This window comes from Vigna unguiculata, chromosome 7, assembly GCF_004118075.2.
Source record: "Vigna unguiculata cultivar IT97K-499-35 chromosome 7, ASM411807v1, whole genome shotgun sequence".
Lineage (NCBI taxonomy): Eukaryota > Viridiplantae > Streptophyta > Magnoliopsida > Fabales > Fabaceae > Vigna > Vigna unguiculata.
The window spans coordinates 11,119,038-11,137,866 of record NC_040285.1 but is presented as its reverse complement, the minus strand read 5'-3'; the positions used below and the strand labels follow the sequence as shown (position 1 = coordinate 11,137,866).

General features: G+C 34.0%; 1 protein-coding gene across 8 annotated transcripts; it reads left to right on the top strand.

Moving 5' to 3' along the window:
* Window positions 1-803: 803 nt before the first annotated feature.
* Window positions 804-5,708, top strand: LOC114192231 (interactor of constitutive active ROPs 2, chloroplastic). Of its 8 annotated transcripts, none has more exons than XM_028081878.1 (5): window positions 804-1,085; window positions 2,379-2,469; window positions 2,991-3,174; window positions 3,572-5,247; window positions 5,368-5,708. In XM_028081878.1, the coding sequence occupies exons 2-4, from the start codon at window positions 2,450-2,452 to the stop codon at window positions 5,234-5,236; spliced, it is 1,869 nt and encodes a 622-aa protein (XP_027937679.1). In that variant the 5' UTR covers window positions 804-1,085; window positions 2,379-2,449; the 3' UTR covers window positions 5,237-5,247; window positions 5,368-5,708. The 8 variants fall into 8 exon arrangements, with proteins under 8 accessions (XP_027937679.1, XP_027937683.1, XP_027937681.1 ...); XM_028081882.1 differs by having other exon boundaries at window positions 806-1,085; window positions 2,994-3,174; XM_028081880.1 differs by lacking the exon at window positions 804-1,085 and adding an exon at window positions 1,103-1,523.
* Window positions 5,709-18,829: the final 13,121 nt, after the last annotated feature.

Sequence of the window (18,829 nt, the reverse complement as noted above, 5' to 3'; positions counted from 1 at the left end):
TTAGGATAGATGAAAGTGAATTGATAACAAGATTTTGATTGTGAGGATGATGTTTTGTTTGAATGTTTAAAATTAGATCTTATTTGAGTTTTAGTTAATATATTATTGATCGTAGAATACGAATAAATTTATGTTTTTAATAATTTTTCATATATTAATTTATAAGTTTAATGTGTAAATACATATATTAGATATAAATGACTAAGGTTGAATCCAAATAAGTTAATGATAATATTTGACTAAGGTCAAATTGTTTGAAATTTTTTTATTACAAAGTGACTCTGAATAAAACATTTGAAAACAAATTTATTATGTTGTAATTAATTGATTTAGTGATATTATTTTTTCAAATAAAGAATTTTTGTTTTTTAGTCGACCACATTTTTCACTCACTCTAAAAAATTATTTCTTTTTCTCTTGTTGTCTCTTTAATGTAATGTATGTAAATGTTTATTACTAACAAACTCCTTAGAACACGTGATTAGTTAAGTAGCATACCCAATTTTAGATCTCCCTATATATATGATTAGTTAAGCCACAAAGTAGATACTATACTCTTATATCACAAAAATATTTTTTATTAAACGATAATGATAAGAAAATGAAACTATATATATTAATTAGAAAACCTAGTTAAAGAATTTTAGCAGTGAAGTGTGAGAGTGACCTTTTTACCCCTGACTCCGATGGCAAGGTGAAGAAGAAAGAAGAAGTGAAGGGAAGAGAATGATGTTATTTAATAGTAGTATTTATGGTGATGCGTAACAAGACAATCATAGATTCGAGATGGAAACTTTGGAATTTCCTATCTCCACACACTAACACCTTCCGACACTTCCCAACTCGCCACTCCCATCACAATGCACTTCCCACCCATGTGGGACCCATCCAACACACGAGCGTGAGCCTCGCGTGTACACTTCGGAGCGTCTCACATAACCTCATTGGCGCCTCGGTTTCAAACGTAGTTTTCTGTTCCCTGCTACTCCCTCCACTTCTTAACACCAAAAAAGAGGATAACAAAACAAAGAAGAAGGAGAATCAGTTGAAAGAACCGAGTTTTTTCTAGTTACACGCACCATTTGGTAACGCCACTTTCATTACTATCTTTCTCTCTCTGCGCTCTGTGGAGTGTGTTCTTCTTCAACCCTTCTCTCCCATCACAAATTTGTATTTTTTTTTTCTGGGGGTGTTGTTTGTGATGGTAGTAACAGTGTTGTGACTCTAGTTTCTGTGTGGGGGAGGGTTTTAGTACATTTTGGCTATCTGAGTTTTGGATTCTTTAGCTTTTGTTTTCTTTCTCATCTCGTAATGTTTCTTCCCATTTTTCTCAAAAAGGACGAGCTATCGTTTTCTGCCTAGTGTTAGTGTGTGTTTTGAAGAAGGAAAATGGGTACTGGTGCACATGCTTCTCTTGGAAAACCATGATACTGCTCTCTGCTTTTCCTGTATTTGTTCAAACCAAGAGTTTTGTGTTTTTCTATATTGTCTTCTGGTGATTTGTTCTCTGTTCAACAACGTCGGTAAGCTGTTAGCTGTTAGAGATTTCTCTCTGCAATAACACATTTTGATTTTAAAACGATTTGTGTTTCTGTTTTATTTCACGTGGGATAATTTGTTTTTCTGTTCTTTCGGATCAGCGATTCGGTCTCAAGCTTCATGTAGATCTGGGTCTTACCCCTCTTTTCTGCAGGGAGTGCCGAAAGTTTGTATCTTTCCTCCATTTTTCATTCTGGGATTTATCTTGCTAAACAGTTTGAAAAATGGGGGAATAAAATCTGCTTCTATTTTCATGAGACCTGTGTTTAATTTTCGAAGTCAAGCCCAGTTTTACAAAACAAAAAATATTTTTTACCATGACACATGAAAGAGGTTCGAGGTTATAGTTGTCTGCTAGCCCACCCAATCATTGCTAGCTATTATTGTTCTGTTTTCGACATGATGGGTTTGGAAAAATCGGTTGCATTTTAGTTTTAGTGCGGCATTTTAAAGGATGCTTAAAGGGGTTAACATGGTAGTTTGTTGGCGGTCAATGGTGGCTCAAGTGTAACGTGGCACTGTGGAGTAAAAGGGAGGAAAGGTCTAAAACAAATTTGAAAAAGTTGGGAGATGGGCTTCTTAGTTATATTTTTCTAATTGTTTTGGTGTAATGTTCTATTTGTTTCAGATTTGTTTTGTTTTGAACTTGGTAGGTGGTAGTGGAGTTAGTTTACTTGGAGTTTCTTTGAAGGGATTATGTGCGGTTTGTTTGTTGGGTTTTTTGTTGAATGCTGATCCCAGGTGGTCATCTAATGTAAAGTGCAAAGTGCAAACCATAAACCATTGTCTCTTCTCTCTGTTATAAATCAAATTCCTTATTGTCTTTGTTTCTTTATCAGATTCCTATTGCAGGAAGTGTGGGTCAGGGCTTTCAAGGAGAGGTTCTTTAACTCACACCTGATCTTAGAGTATGCAGACACCAAAAGCAAGGTAAGATTCTCCTATTCTGACCCTTTTGCAGGATTTCATCTTTTTTTATCTCTGTTTCCGACTTCTGGGTCTTAGTGAGGGGGTGAAGTTTTGCTTTTATTTTGTTCATTAGGGTTGGATATATGATTTAAGTCTCCTTTTTTTAAACGGGTATCTGAAGATCTAATTGTAACCATTTATTCAAACAAATTACAGGCATAGAGGGATCTAAATGAGAGAAAAATACCACCTGTTAATTTTCAAATCTGAATATACTCTTTAGAGCTTGTTGCTTTCCAAAGAACAGTGATAGCTAGTAAGTAATAGGAATTTTTGCATTATTTTGTGTCCTCTACAAATTATGGAAACAATATGCCCTATGTAAACATAACACACTTCATGTTTAGATTCCATTGTATTCCAAAAGTTTGAAAGGGCACTGTTGGAAATGAATTTCTTGATCAACTTTCACTGTGTTTTGTCAAGATGCTTTTTCATCTGCATTCTGCATGCATGCTTATTGGCCTGTGACTGTTTGTCAGCAGAGCTGGTTCTTCAGAAGTGCCAAGAAAATGTCCAGCATCTCCTCAGACTGCAAGAAAAATGAAGACGCCAGGCTCTGACACTGACTCAGTCTCATCATCTCCAAAACCAGCTAGTAAGACACCTAAAAACAAAAGTCCAAAGGTCACAGAGCGCAAGTCACCACGAAGTCCAGTATCCGAGGTATTATAAATTAGTTCATGGCTACAAGCCTAGAAAACTGAAAAACAAAAGCTCATCCTCCCCTATAGTTACCATTCTAGGTATTTTTCAAAGGACAAAATTTTGATAAAGTTCCACATGTACTTTTGATACCAATCTGCAATCAGAATTGAAGTTTTTCCTTAATGATTTATATTTGTTTTTAATGCAATCCTTTATTACTGAGATTATCAAAAGTGAAATTCTAGTTTTGATTGGAAAATGGTGTAAAAACAAATGCTCAAGGACTTTACAAAAGTCCTTCCATAATCTCTTATTCATATATCTATCTGTGTAAAATCCAAAAGACTGAGATTATTGGTAATGTTTTAAATTTTATTATTTGTTGACCACCTTGTCATTTATCATCTGGCTTTAGAAGAAGAAACCAAGTAGGGTTCAAGAATTGGAGTCTCAGCTTGCTCAACTTGAAGAAGATCTGAAGAGAACCAAGGACCAACTTAACTCCTCTGAGTCATGGAAGAAGAGAGCTCAGCAGGAGGCTGAAGAAGCAAAGAAGCAGCTTCTGGTCATGTCAAAAGAGCTTGAAGAATCCCAGCAACAGCTTCTGGAACTATCTGCTTCTGAAGAGGAACGGCTTCAAGAACTCCGCAAGATTTCTCAAGATCGAGATCGGGAATGGCAATCTGAGCTGGAGGCTGTCCAGAAGCAGCACTCAATGGATTCAACTGCGCTGGTGTCTGCCATGAGTGAAATCCAGAAACTGAAAATTCAACTTGAAAGAGTGCGTGAATCTGAAGCTGTTCATATTAGCAATGCTGAGTCAGATAATGCTGAGATTGAGGATTTGAAGATGGAGCTTGATGAAGCCCTCACTCTAGTGGAAAAGCTGAAAAGTGAGTTGAGTGATTGCAAGGAATCTGAATCCCGGGCTTTGGAAGTAGTTGGAAAAACTCAAATGCAATTAGAATCAGCAAACAAAACCGTGGAAACAGTCCAGTTAGAAGGTGTTAAAACATTAGAAGCTTATAAAGCCTTAGCTTTAGAGTTGGAACAATCAAGAGAGCAAGTGAAATCATTGGAGGAACTTGTCAGCAAACTTCAGACTGATTTGGTTGCTCCTGCAAACAAAAATACGTCTGATCCAGTCAATGAAGTAGAACACGAACTAGCACAAAAAAATGCAGAAAGTGAGGATATAAGCCAGCTCAAAGCTGAGCTTGTTTCTGCCAAATCTGAAGCAGCACAGTTAAAGTCTGCACTTGATGTTTCTGAGATACGGTACCAAGAAGAGTATATTCGAAGCACGTTGCAGATTAGAAGTGCTTTTGAACAACTGGAGCATGTAAAATCAGAATCTTCTCAGAGACAGATTGTGCTAAATGAGGAATTGAAGAAGGCTAAAGCTGATATTGAAGAGTTAAGGGAAAGGCTGATGGACAAGGAATCTCAGTTGCAGGGTTTATCTGTGGATAATGAGATGCTCCTGTCAAGGATTAAGCAAAGCCAGCCTAGTGAAACGGAATCTGAAGCTGTGGTGGAGCTCAAAAAATTGGATGCTGATGTAATTGAGTTGAAGGAAAGATTATTGGAGAGAGAGACAGAACTACAAAATGTAACTGAGGAAAACAATGCATTGAAGATGGAAATAAAGAGGGTGGAATTAGAGAAGAGTAAAATCCCTGGAGAGGCTGTTGCTTCTGCTGAAGCAGCAAGGGCTGAGGCATTGATGAAACTTGACCACATAACCGAAGAAGCTGATAAGAGTAACAAAAGAGTAACACAGGTAACTGAGCAGTTAGATGCAGCACAGGCTGCAAATTCTGAGTTAGAGGCTGAACTGAGAAGGTTGAAAGTGCAGTCAGATCAGTGGAGAAAAGCTGCTGAAGCAGCTGCTGCTATGATTTCTGCTGGGAACAATGGAAAGTTTGTGGAGAGAACTGGCTCACTTGACAGTAGCTACAATACTATTAGTGCTAAGATGAGTTCTCCTTATTCAGAAGACACAGATGATGATTCACCCAAGAAGAAAAATACCAACATGCTGAAGAAGATTGGAGTATTGTGGAAGAAGAATCATTAATGTATATGCTGGTATGTTGCAATTTCTTTTTTTTTATCTTGAAGTCATTCCATTCCAAACTTGTTAGATTGTTGATGAAATGGTTTAACTTTTGTTGTTTGTTGTGTTTGTTTACTTTTGGTTATTGTCAGGTATTCTGTGGTATGTTCACCATTAAGCAATCCTTGGGGGACATTTTCCGTAAGAAGATATCGTAACACTATTTTGAGGTTAAGGATTTGGAGTAATATTTTGAAGTTGCTGAGATTTAGAAGTTCCAATTACTTGCTGCTTGCTATGGCTTTGTAATTGTGCAGTGAGTGTTCATAATATAGACCAGTCTTACGTGTACTTGTTCTTTCTACAAATTTTCATGTTATCACATTCCTAGACCTAGTAAGTATTAGTGTAACAAACCCAACTCTAGGGTGAAAGTTGTTTCAATCTTGTTACCTGAGACTTGTTATTTCAATATTGTTGGTGGCATCTAGCAACAACGTATTCATTCATCATATATATATATATATATATATATATATATATATATGTTTTGTTATGGGGAGAATCATTTCAATCAATTATCTTGTAGAAATGTAAGTTTTATAGGTAAAAAATAATACTTAAACAGGAATAAATAAGAAAAAGAAAAAGACTTTAAACATAAAATTTGTTATTTTGTGGTTTCAATTCAAACATAAACATTGGTACGTACAACTCACAATATCTCACTTTATCATATCGTTTCAGCAACAAACTGGAAGTGTGACCAAAAGTTGGTATCCGCATCATAACTGCAATATTAAATATTGAATATTTTAAGCGGTATACATTTTATAGAAAAAAAAATAGTATAAGTAGATTGCACAGCATTGATCTATTTGAAAATGAATATAGTATTAAAATTAAATGATAAAGAAAGAGAATTTATTTTACAGAAGTTATAGTCCAAATTCACACGTTTTTTAAAGAATTACAAAATATTTATATCAAATTTATATAATAGGAAACGAAAAGATTATAGAAGAAAAATCCAAATCAAAACTTTGTTATTTTGCATAAATAAAATATATTTAAATTAAATGAAATAATCTGACAAGAAAGAAAATACTTAAAAAAAAAAACACCAACAGAAAACATAATCTCAAAGGGGAATTTATAGAATAAGAATATCTTAATCACTACAAATAAATATTTAATATTAATTTTGAAATTATAAATTCAATATTATTGCACAATTAACGGAAGATGTAAAAAATAGTTAGGAGTAACCATGAATTTATTCTTGATTATTTCATTATTAAATTGTAAATATAAATTTTTATTAATCGAGTTTTATTTTATAAGAATTATTAGTTTTTTTAGAATTTTTTCTAAATTTTTTCTGTCTTTTCTTTAGATTTCTAACTCCACCATGTGCCGTTTAAGGGTTCAAGATAAATTTTTGTTTGGTTAGGATTGTTAGAGTATGTCATGATCGTTCATCAAAATTTTTTATGTTCAGGTAGAACAACCTATATGAGATAGAAATTTTGGACCATGCGAGAATTGAGCCTGTGTAGAGCATGTTTTTGGAGTTTAGGAGTGCCTATATAGGTAAGGGAAGCTATGTAATTATAATAAAATCAACTGAGTCTAACTAATTATGATGAAACATGATGAGATGATTGTAAATTGATGATTGAACTATTATATTGAGATGGTTTAAAACTATTAATAAAGATTGATTATTTTAAAGTTGTTCTATGTTGCTTGTTCTGGTTTAAAATATGTGATTATTGTTTGGATGAGAATAGAATAATTGCACTGTTTGACTTAGGAGGTTCACCTTTTTGAATTGTTGGATTAAAGTGTTTGATTTTAAACTGATGTGTTGATGAATTCGCATATTTAACTCAAACATCAAACTTTTACACACAAGACTTGTTCCAATCAATATTTCTAACAGGTATGCAACATCAGATTACACAACAACACATTAAAGCACAACAGAGAATGAATTACTTGGCACAATTGTTTTTATGATGGTTCACTCAATCACAAAGCTACATCCAGTTTACTAGGACAACTTGAGCATGGTTTCCACTATATTCAAAAGTTTTACAAATCACACACCAAGATTACACTTTTGAACAAAGAACCACATAAGATTTTTGACTCACAAAAATATAGACTAACACCCTGCAAGAATCACACTCATAGACCCGAAATCACATCAGGTAAATAATGAGAGGCACAAGAACTACAAAACCTAATGGTGGCTCTCCTTAGCCAATCATACAAGAGTTCTTCAAGCTATCACAAGCCAAAATGTCTCCAAGATCAACCAAGATCTTCAATCCTCACCTTGCAGCTGTGTAATGCAGAGAGATTTTTTCAGTGATGAATGACAAGTTTTTGCGCTCAAAAACTCAGAATTGTACTTCTGCTCTCGAAAACAATTTATATAGTCTGGTCAAAGTGAAATCAATCAGTTAAATTTTCCGTACAATCTATTGATGTCACTTGACTTAAGTGAAATCAGTCGATTGAAAAATAATTCAGCTAATTGAATACATTCATACCATAAACTATATACAACAGACATTTTAACTTGTTGAAAACCATTTTAACATATTAAAACAGACAGACTAAGACTAACAAGACGTCTAACTTATGTCATACAGCCTATCAACATGATATAACATGTAATCATTACATCTAACACATCAATTAAAGATTTAATACAATTGAAACATGATCTTCAAGCGGATCTTCATCAATCTTCATCAACCACATATGATCTTCATGCACTTGGCTTTATCAAATCTTTCCTTTAAGCTTGCTTCTGTCAACAGACACCACTCTGTCATATTTTCCCTCAAGCGAAAGATTTTCCGGACAAATGAAAATAACACTGCAACTTAACCAAATTTCTGCCACATTTTCACTCAAGCTAAAACATTCTTGCTCAAGATAAAAAAAACGACTTAGTTGTTAGGAACAAGGCAATAAAGGAAAGAATAAAGGAGAGAAAAATAGACACAGAGAATTTAACGTGGTTCGGCTACAATGTGTATGCCTACGTCCACGACTACACTAGGAAGTATTTGTATTTTTGGTGTTTCTTAAAGCTTTACACAGAGTCTCTTATATAGTAAAATAGAGAACCACATCTCACTATTCTAAGCGATGTGGGACTAAATCAAGCACCATAATTCTAACAATTCTCCCACTTGGGGTTTGATTTACATTACCACCTAGTGTAGTGCCTTCATCATCAATTTTCTCGAAGGCCAGTCGAGGCAATGCAAAGCCTCAACTTAGTTGTTGTGACAGTCTTGGTTAACATATCAGCTGGATTCTCTGCACCTGGAATCTTCAACAAAATCAAATCTCCATCATTTATCAAGTTTCTGATAAAATGATACTTCAATTCAATGTGTTTGCATCTGGAGTGAAGAATTGGATTTTTAGCAAGACAAATGGCACTTTGACTGTCACTGAACAATGAAGGTTCATCTTGCCCTTTTCCTAATTCTTTTAGAAGATTCTTCAACCATATCATCTCTTTTGCTGTTTCTGAGATAGCTATATATTCAGCTTCAGTGGTTGAAAGGGAGACTCTTCCTTGAAGTTTGGACTTCCAACTGATAGCTGTGCCACCCAACGTAAAAATATAACCTGTTGTGCTCTTTCTACCATCCAAATCACCTCCCAAATCTGCATCAGAAAACCCCTGTAAAGTGAGATTACTTCTTTTAAAGGACAAATGCATCTTTGAAGTGCCCTTCAAATATCTCAATATCCACTTCACTCCTTCCCAATGCTCCTTTCCGGGATTGGATAGAAACCTGCTCACAACTCCCACTGCATGTGCTATATCAGGTCTGGTGCAAACCATAGCATACATCAAGCTCCCTACTGCAGATGCATATGGCACTTTAGACATGTGATTTTCTTCTTCCTCTGTCTGAGAAGATTGCCTTTTTGAGAACTTTAAGTGAGTTCCCAAAGGTGTATTCCTGGTTTTAGCATTTCCAACATTGAACCTGCTAAGCAATTTTTCAATATATTTTTCCTGAGATAAATTTAGAATACCTTTAGATCTATCCCTGGAAATTCTCATACCAAGAATTTGCTTGGCTGGACCAAAATCCTTCATTTCAAAATTTTCTGACAATTGTTTCTTCAACCTGTCAATTTCTGCCATATTAGCACCAGCAATCAACATGTCATCAACATACAAGGCAAGAATGATATAACTATCAATATATTTCTTCACATAACAACAATGATCTTCTTCACATCTGTGAAATCCTGAGTTTCTCATAAACTCATTAAACTTCTTATACCATTGTCGCGGTGCTTGTTTCAACCCATACAAACTTTTATGAAGCTTGCATACAAGATTCTCTTTGCCTTGTACTTCAAAACCTTTTGGTTGTGCCATAAAGATTTCACATCTAACTGCTCCAGATGAAGATTTTCTGCAGCTACTATACTCAAGATAACTCTGATGGTAGTCATCTTGACAACAGGAGAGAAAATTTCTGTGAAGTCAATTCCTTGTCTCTGTTGGAACCCTTTCACTACGAGTCTGGCCTTATATCGTTTGCTGCCATCTGGTTCTTCTTTTAACCGATAGACCCACCTGTTTTGCAAAACCTTCTTTCCTTCTGGAAGCTTGGTTAAAGACCATGTCTTATTCTTCTGAAGAGACTTTATCTCATCTTCCATTGCTAGCTCCCACTTAATAGATTCACCTCCCTGCATAGCCTCAGCAAAATGCTCTGGCTCACAAGCATCAGTCAACAACAAGTAATGCAATGAAGGGGAGTACCTTTGTGGTGCTACAATGGTTCTGCTAGACCTTCTAGTCGGTAATTCAGGAGTTACTGACTCTACTATCTGTTCAGGTTCTGACCCAAACTCTGACTCGGGCTCTGACTCAGGCTTTACATCTGTATTCTGCCTTCTGTTGGCTACATCACTTTCTGAAACTTCTTCTAATGATACCTGCTATGGCTTTTTATTTGCATTTGCAAATTCTGCAGTCCTGTCCTTATAGAACATGTTTTCATTAAAAGTAACATTTCTACTTCTGATAATTTTCTTGTTTTGGTCATCCCAAAACCTGTAGCCATACATGTCAGATCCATAGCCAATGAAATAGCATCGCTTTGCCTTAGGGTCCAATTTATCTCTACTATTAGAGTTCAACAAAATATATGAAGCACAACCAAAAACTTTCAGATGTGAAAGGTTTACCTCATTTCCAGACCATACTTCTTCAGGTAACTGATAGCCTAAAGGAACTGATGGTCCTCTGTTTATGAGATAGGCTGCTGTGCTTATTGCATCTGCCCAAAATACCTTGGGTAATCCTGACTGGATTCTCATACATCTTGCTCTCTCATTCAAGGTTCTGTTCATTCTTTCTGCCACACCGTTTTGTTCTGGTGTTCCTGGAATCGTCTTGATCATTCTGATCCCATTCTCTGAACAAAACTCCTTGAATTGATTACTGTCATATTCTCCACCATTATCAGACTTCAAACATTTAATCTTTAAACCTGTTTGAGTCTCAACCTCCTGTTTCCACCTTTTAAACACATAAAACACATCAGATTTATTTTTAAGAAAATAAACCCATACCTTTCTTGTAGAGTCATCAATGAAGGTTACGTAATACTGTGAACCTCCAAGAGATTTCACTGGAGCTGGCCCCCAAACATCTGTATGCACTAGTGCTAGTCTTTCAACTTTAGACGACTTACTTGTTTTGGAGAAGCTAACCTTTTTCTGCTTTCCAAAGATACAATGTTCGCAAGGTCCAACGTCAACATGCTTCAAGTTAGGTATTTTACCTTTAGAGACCATGAGCTTCATTCCTTTCTCACTCATATGCCCAAGTCTCTGATGCCACAAAGAGGAACTGTTACCAACTTCTGCAACTGATATCATATCCTCATCTGCAATCATGTAAAGAGATCATTGCTTCTTCCCACGAGCAACAACAAGATTACCTTTCATTACTTTCCAGTGTCCATCTCCAAAGGTGGTGTAATGCCCCTCATCATCCAACTGCCCTATAGATATTAAGTTTCTCTTTAAGGCTGGAATATGTCTGACATTCTTCAAAGTCCACACACTTCCATTAGAGGTTCTGATATTGATATCACCTCTTCCTATAATATCAAGAGATTTCCCATCTGCAAGGTAGACCTTCCCAAACTTTCCTGGAACATAGTTAGATAATAGTTCTAAAGAAGGTGTAGTATGAAATGACGCACCTGAGTCCATAATCCATGAATCAATAGAACAATCTAGACTACATAATAGTGCATCTTCAATTTCATCAGTTGCTGCATTTGCTGATTGATCACTATCTTGCCTCTTGTTGTTGTTGTTCTTCCTTAGAGCCCTACATTGATTTGTAAAGTGACCCCTTTTCTGACAATTCCAACAAGTGATATCATTCCGGAATTTTGGTTTTGATTTCTCTCTAGACTTTGATCTGCCTCGGCCTTGATTACGACCTTTCTGGCTACTTCTTCCTCTAGTTTCAGTACTCAATGCTGAACCGGAACTAGAACTGGAAGATTCCCCTGAACTTTTCCTGCGAACATCTTCGCTTAAGATCAAGTCACGGATGTTATCAAGCTTCAACTTACTATTACTTGCAGAATTACTAACTGCAGTAACAGTTGCACTCCAACTTTCCGGAAGAGATGATAATAAAATTAATGCTTTCACCTCATCATCAAATGTTATCTGCACTGATGTCAACTGCGCAATAATTGTATTGAATTCACTAATATGATTAGTAATCGAGTTACCTTCACCCATTTTTAGGTTGACTAGTCTGCGAATCAAATACACTTTATTGGTTGCAGATGGCTTCTCATACATATTTGACAATGCCTTCATCAAATCTACGGTTGTGTTCTCGTTCATGATGTTGAACGCAACATTCTTGGCTAATGTCAATCGGATCACACCGAGTGTCTGCCGATCTAACAAATCCCATTCCGCCTGCTCCATGTCAGTTGGCTTCTGCCCTGTTAAGGGTAGATACAACTTCTTCTGATACAGGTAGTCCTCTATCTGCATCTTCCAGAACCCGAAGTCACTGCCATCAAACTTCTCAATCCTCACCTTCCTTTCTTCCAATGCCATTGCTCTTGTTGCTTTGACGAAAGCTCCTGTTGCTTTTGACCAAAGCTCCTGCTGCGGCTTTTGACCAAAGCTCCTGCTGCGGCTTTTGACCAAAGCTCCTGCTGCCTTTGACCAAAGCTCCTGCTGCCTTTGACCAAAGCTTCTGCTGCCTTTGACCAAAGCTCCCACTACTTCTCTAAACTGAGATCCCCAAGAAGAAAAAATAGAAACCAAATCTTTTCTGATGTGGAAGATCAGACAATGCTGCAACCACAGAGCATACTAAGAAAAATGGCTCTGATACCAATTGTTAGGAACAAGGCAATAAAGGAAAGAATAAAGGAGAGAAAAATAGACACAGAGAATTTAACGTGGTTCGGCTACAATGTGTATGCCTACGTCCACGACTACACTAGGAAGTATTTGTATTTTTGGTGTTTCTTAAAGCTTTACACAGAGTCTCTTATATAGTAAAATAGAGAACCACATCTCACTATTCTAAGCGATGTGGGACTAAATCAAGCACCATAATTCTAACATTAGTTGCTTCTAGTTTATTAGCTTATTGAACATAATGTAAATACAAATTGATATAAAATACTTACTTTTTGTTTATATTACAGTTTTTTTGAGATGTGATATATGAATTGATGTTGATGAGAAAATTGAAATTATTATTATGTTGTAATATGTATGATTATATGTTGTTGGGATTGTTGAAATGAGTTGACTATAATAAACTGAAATTGGTAAAAGATTATAAAAGTATGTGAAAATGGACTTTAGTACTTTCTTGATATTGGTAATGCATGAATTTCTTGAATCAATACATTTAAAATGCTTTAGATTATATATATATATATATATATATATATATATATATATATATATATATATATATATATAATTGATTGTTTGAGATGAGATATGAGATATGTGATATATGAATTATAAGGATTGGGCATAATGTTAAAATTTTCAGGGAGGGAATACTACATTGATCCTACGTTAGGTGGTGTATTGAGGGGAATTTTAGGGGATCATTTTGACTCTGCTAGAATCCTACTCATATAGAGGAAAATTTCTAGTTGTGAGAGTTGAAGGAGGTTCTATATTGGAGTTTGGTTAGAGGTCGAGACTTGCAAATATTGAACTTAAATTATCATGCTTTATGGAAGGGAGGTTGTCCGACCTTATATTATATAGCTATACCTCCTACGATACAGGAGTGGGAGGTGGGAGATGACAAGTGTAATAATGGACATTTGATTGATGACTGATTTTCAGGAAAAGGATTTGATTATACTATGTTTTAATTAAGTAATTAGAGTTGTTATAATTACACTAGCTTACCTCGTTGTTTATTGTATTGTGGTTTGTCTCCTTATAATGATCATATGTTATATGTGACTAGAGAATATTGCAAATGAGAGAGTTGTAAAGCAATAAGCTTGTTGATGGTTGTCAAGAAAGTGTTGTGATCGCTTAGGTTTATAATTTTTGTATTGTATAGATCTCCCAATTGATGAAGTATTATTTATCTTTCAAAAGTTGAAGTTTTGTTTTCTCATGGAGGATATGTAAATACATTTTATGTATTTATATGTTGATTTATGTTTATATCAACTATGTATTACTTTAAATTAGTAAGGTGAATCCTACTAAATAGGGGTGTTACGGTTAAATTCTTAATTTTTATATAATATAATAAAATGAAATGGTACAAAACATAATATCTATATTGAAATTAAATTGTGTTGTTTAATTTCACTATATAATATATTTAATAAATTTAATGCATAATTATACATATGGGATGAAATGGCTTAAAGCGAATCGATGGATGGAGGGCAACAACATCATACCTTGTACCAATCCAGCAATGTAGATGTTGCATTAGCAAGCTAATTTGCAGGTTAAAACATTAAGCAAGGTTAAAGGGTCATTGGGTTGTAATTAGGCCTCCCAAAAACGTAAAAGCCCATTAAGGACACTATAAATAGAGCATGTAGGTGAAACATTTAATACTTTTGAACTATCCACATTTATTACATCACGCGAGATCGAACACTTACTTCAGCGTCAGGCGATCGATTCGAACGGGACAACTATAAAAGTGTAAGGTTTCAGTATAATCTCAGTCCTACAGGAACAACAATATTTATTGAAAGTCAACCAAAGTTTATGATATTGAGAGTTTTCCTTTTTATTTTGATAAAATTTTATAAATTTTATTATATAATTACAACATTATAAGTTAATAAAAAGTTATTTTTATATTTTTGTTATAAAATTTTAATATTTTTAATTAACTTTGTTATAATAATTAATTGTTTAATTATATATTTATATTTTTATTATTATAAAAAAATAAAACATATGCACATATTCACATTTGTCTATGCCAATCAAATATAATATTTAAGTATAATGAATATGATGTCATAATTAGTTAATTATAATATTTATTAAATATAGTAATTGTGATGTAGTTTTCTTAAATACATAATTATTTCATTTCATACATTAAAGTAGATGACAACGAAAATTAATTTTTAATATTTCATATTAATAATATTAATATTTAAAAATACATGACTTTTATATAGATAACCGACCTTAATTAGCATGACCAAACTTTTAATTATATTGTTACATTCTTTATATTAAACATAAACAAACTCATTAAGTATATCAGATGTGTTTATAGTCTTTCTTGAGAAACATAGTTTTTACATGCAAAATATATAAAAGTCCATCAAGATTGGAGGAACTATACAATACAAAAAATTATATACCTAACAATAATTACTTTCTATACAGATTGTCAACAGTCTCATTACCACACATCTCTCCCACCTCCATTATCCTATGCTCACGTAATACATACGATCATAGCAAGTGACAAACCACAGAAACAAACAACGTGGTATGCTAGTGAAATTTTTAACCATTCATATGCTAAGAAACTTAACAATACAAGTCATAATAAAAGAATAATCATACAAATTCAATCTAAAAAATAACATTAATTATGACACAACTATATTCTAGACTCAATTTTTTGGAATATACTTACATCGGGTCAGATGGTCATGAAGTCTTTCACCTATAATGTAACCTTATAGTGTAATGTAACAACCAACCTTTGTTTCACTCGGTCTAAATCCCCCATGACAAGGTTAGTTCCTTCTATCCTTTAAATCATGACAATATTTCATATCGATCCCGCAGAACAAGAACCTCCTTCAACTCTTACCATCTAAACATTATTTTTTTTGTGAGTTCGTGAATTTAGTAGAGTTATGATGATTTCATTTTCTACATCCATACTCAATGCAAACACTACACTATACTATTTTGTCATGAAAAATGGCTTGATGCCTTTCATTTTTTACTCATAATTACAAAATATTCTATAATCTGAATTTAGGGAGAAAAAAATCAATCTATGAATTGCTTAGCTTATTCTTAGGAAATCATATCAAAATATTTAAGGAGACAAATTAAGTCTTGATTGACACAAATCAATTTGTGGATACCCTAGCTTATTCTTAAGAAATCATATCAAAATATTTAAGAAGACTGATTAATTACCGATTGACATATATGACGACACTTCCCTTTAGAAATAACCATATTCATACAATTCACACAGTAATAATATCGTTCCAATCTCAAAAGATTTTTGACACTAAATTTAAACAACATTCAAAAAATATTAACATCACCACTACAACCTCATTATTCTCTTCCCCTTAATACAACATATCCATACATAATCTAAAATATCTAGTAGATTCACAACATAAAAGACCCTAGTTCTACTCGCCCTTACCCTCAATGCATGATGTATAATCAACCATGTCCTTAATATTGGGAATTCTCACATAGCCACCACACAATTCGACCAATGAGTTTGAGATATGTTACTTCTTCATCTGAGACTCACCCAGCGAATTGTGTTTTCACTTAATGAGACACCTCTAGAGGTATACTTATACACTACAACATTTTTTGCTTTAGGCAACACTAAATTTATCCATGTGTAGAAAAGTGTTGTTTAAACAAAGAAAATGCAACACTTTTTTTTATAGGTGTGGCTTGTGAATACCAAAGACAACAATTTTCAAAATGTTGATAATTTATTCCACATTTATCTAAGTATCACCTCTAAAAGGTGTAGGCTAATCTATTAAAATGTGGCCTAAAATAAATTAAAAAAATAATAAATTTAACTAAAATCAAATTCCTTGTATATGAAAATGCAAAAACCTAAAACTTCCTTCTCTATGAAAACTATAAAACACTGAAAACGCCAAAACTAAAAAACACATAATACATTCTAAGTTTCATTTCCCTCATTTGAAAATGTAAGTGTTTGAAAATGATGAAAACACACATACTCTATGTTATGTTGTTTCGTGGTTGTCGTCACTGTGATCATTTGCTTAAAATTGAGTGTGCTTCTTTCTTCACCGTGGTCGCCCTCTCCATGTTGTTGAACCCCTTCTTCGAGGCAGCTCCTCATTGCCTCTTCTGGTTGTGGTCAGGCTTAGGTAAGTATATCATTCTACCCGGTTATCGTTGTCGTCAATCTTGATATGTAACTTAGGTTTTTGTTTTTGGTAGGTTAATTTCGTTGAATTTTGATTTGAGTATTTATTCTTTTACTTACCCTTTTTTTCATATTCTATGGTTATTCTGTTTGGATTTGGATTTTATTGTTTTATTTTGTTAGTTTTCATTTTTATGTCTATAATCTAGGGTGAATTTTACTCAATCTACCTATTTGTTGAAATAAAGTGATATAGATAGAGCATAACCAATTATCTTGCTTGATTCCTTCAAAAAGTGGCCTTTGTTTTATCTAGTGTTGATATCTAAAATTACAAAATGAATATGATGCCAACAAAACATAGGTTTCAAGCACAAGCCTTTGAGATTGCAGATGAAACTATCACTACAAGTTTCATTGATAGATTATTGTTGTATTTAATTAGACAATTTAGTTTAAATGTAATGAAAGTGTGCAACTTTTTACATTGTCACCCAACTACAATTTGTCATTTTCATTGTAAGTTTTTTGAGTTGGATAATAAGAATAAAAGTTCGATACATTATTGAGTTAGTTGGGTGTAGCAAAGAAACACAACATTTTTTTTTCTTTTACAAGTGATGGTAACTAAACAACTTCTATGATGATCTTTATCCTTGAATCCAAGGTATGCTTCTTTAACATTTTTAGATAGTTATCATTTGGTTATTTTTAAAAACTTGGGATGACAAATATTTTCCTACTAATTATGGAAAAATAGCAACAACAACAAGACTTGACCCTATCTTCTGAGTGGGCTGGTAAGCGAGACTTAAGCTAACAATTAATTAATATATGTTACTATAAGTCCATTGGACTATAGCCATTGACATGTGGGAAAATTAACTAACTAAATAAATATTTATTTAATAGAAATGCAATTGAAGGGATCTCTATAGTATTTAATGCGGAGAGTTATGACAAGGGGTAATTGTAGCTTAAGTGGTTGAGTGTGTGGAGTGGTGTTGAGAGGACTTGGTTGTTGGCACAAGCAAACTTGAAGCAAAGAATTGATAAAGCCATGTGCATGAAGATCAAAGGTGTTTGATTAAGATTGATGAAGATCCATTTGAAGATTATGTTTTACTATGTTAAATATGAAAATAACATGTTAAATGTAATGTCTTAGTGTTATATCATGTTGGTAGGCTATATGACATAGGTTAGATGTCTTGTGTGCCTTAGTGTGTCTCTTTTAACATGTTAAAATGGGTTTTAATAGGTTAAAAGGCTTGTTGTATATAGTTTCTGGTATGAATGTATTCATTCAGTTGAATTATTTTTCAATCAACTGATTTCACTTAAGTCAAGTGAAATTAGCTGACTGTCAGGAAAATACTATATAAGCTGTGTTTTCACGAGCAAAGGTGCGAATCTGAGTTTTTGTGCACGAAACTTTGTCATTCTTCTCTAAAAAGCTCTCTCTCTACAATACACAACTGCAAATCGTGTTTTGAAGATCTTGGAGACATTTTGGCTTGTGAGTAGCTTGAAGAACACATGTATGGTTGGATAAGGACAACCACCATCAGGTTTGGATGTTCTTGTGCCTCTGGTTGGTTTACCTGATGTGATTTCAGGTCTATAAGTGTGATTCTTGCAGGGTGTGTGTCTATATTTTTGTGAGTCAAAAATCTTGTGAGTTTTGGTGTTCAAAAGTGTAATCTTGGTGTGTGATTTGTAAAACTTTTGAATATAGTGGAAACCAGGCTCAGGTTGTCCTGGTAAACTGGATGTAGCTCTATGATTGAGTGAACCAATATAAAAACAATTGTGCAATTCTCTTTCCCTCATCTCACTCATTTTGAACCTCTTTAAAAACTCAAGAACACCAAGCAATTTGATCTTTGGTGTGATTTAATACGTTCTTGTGTAATTTG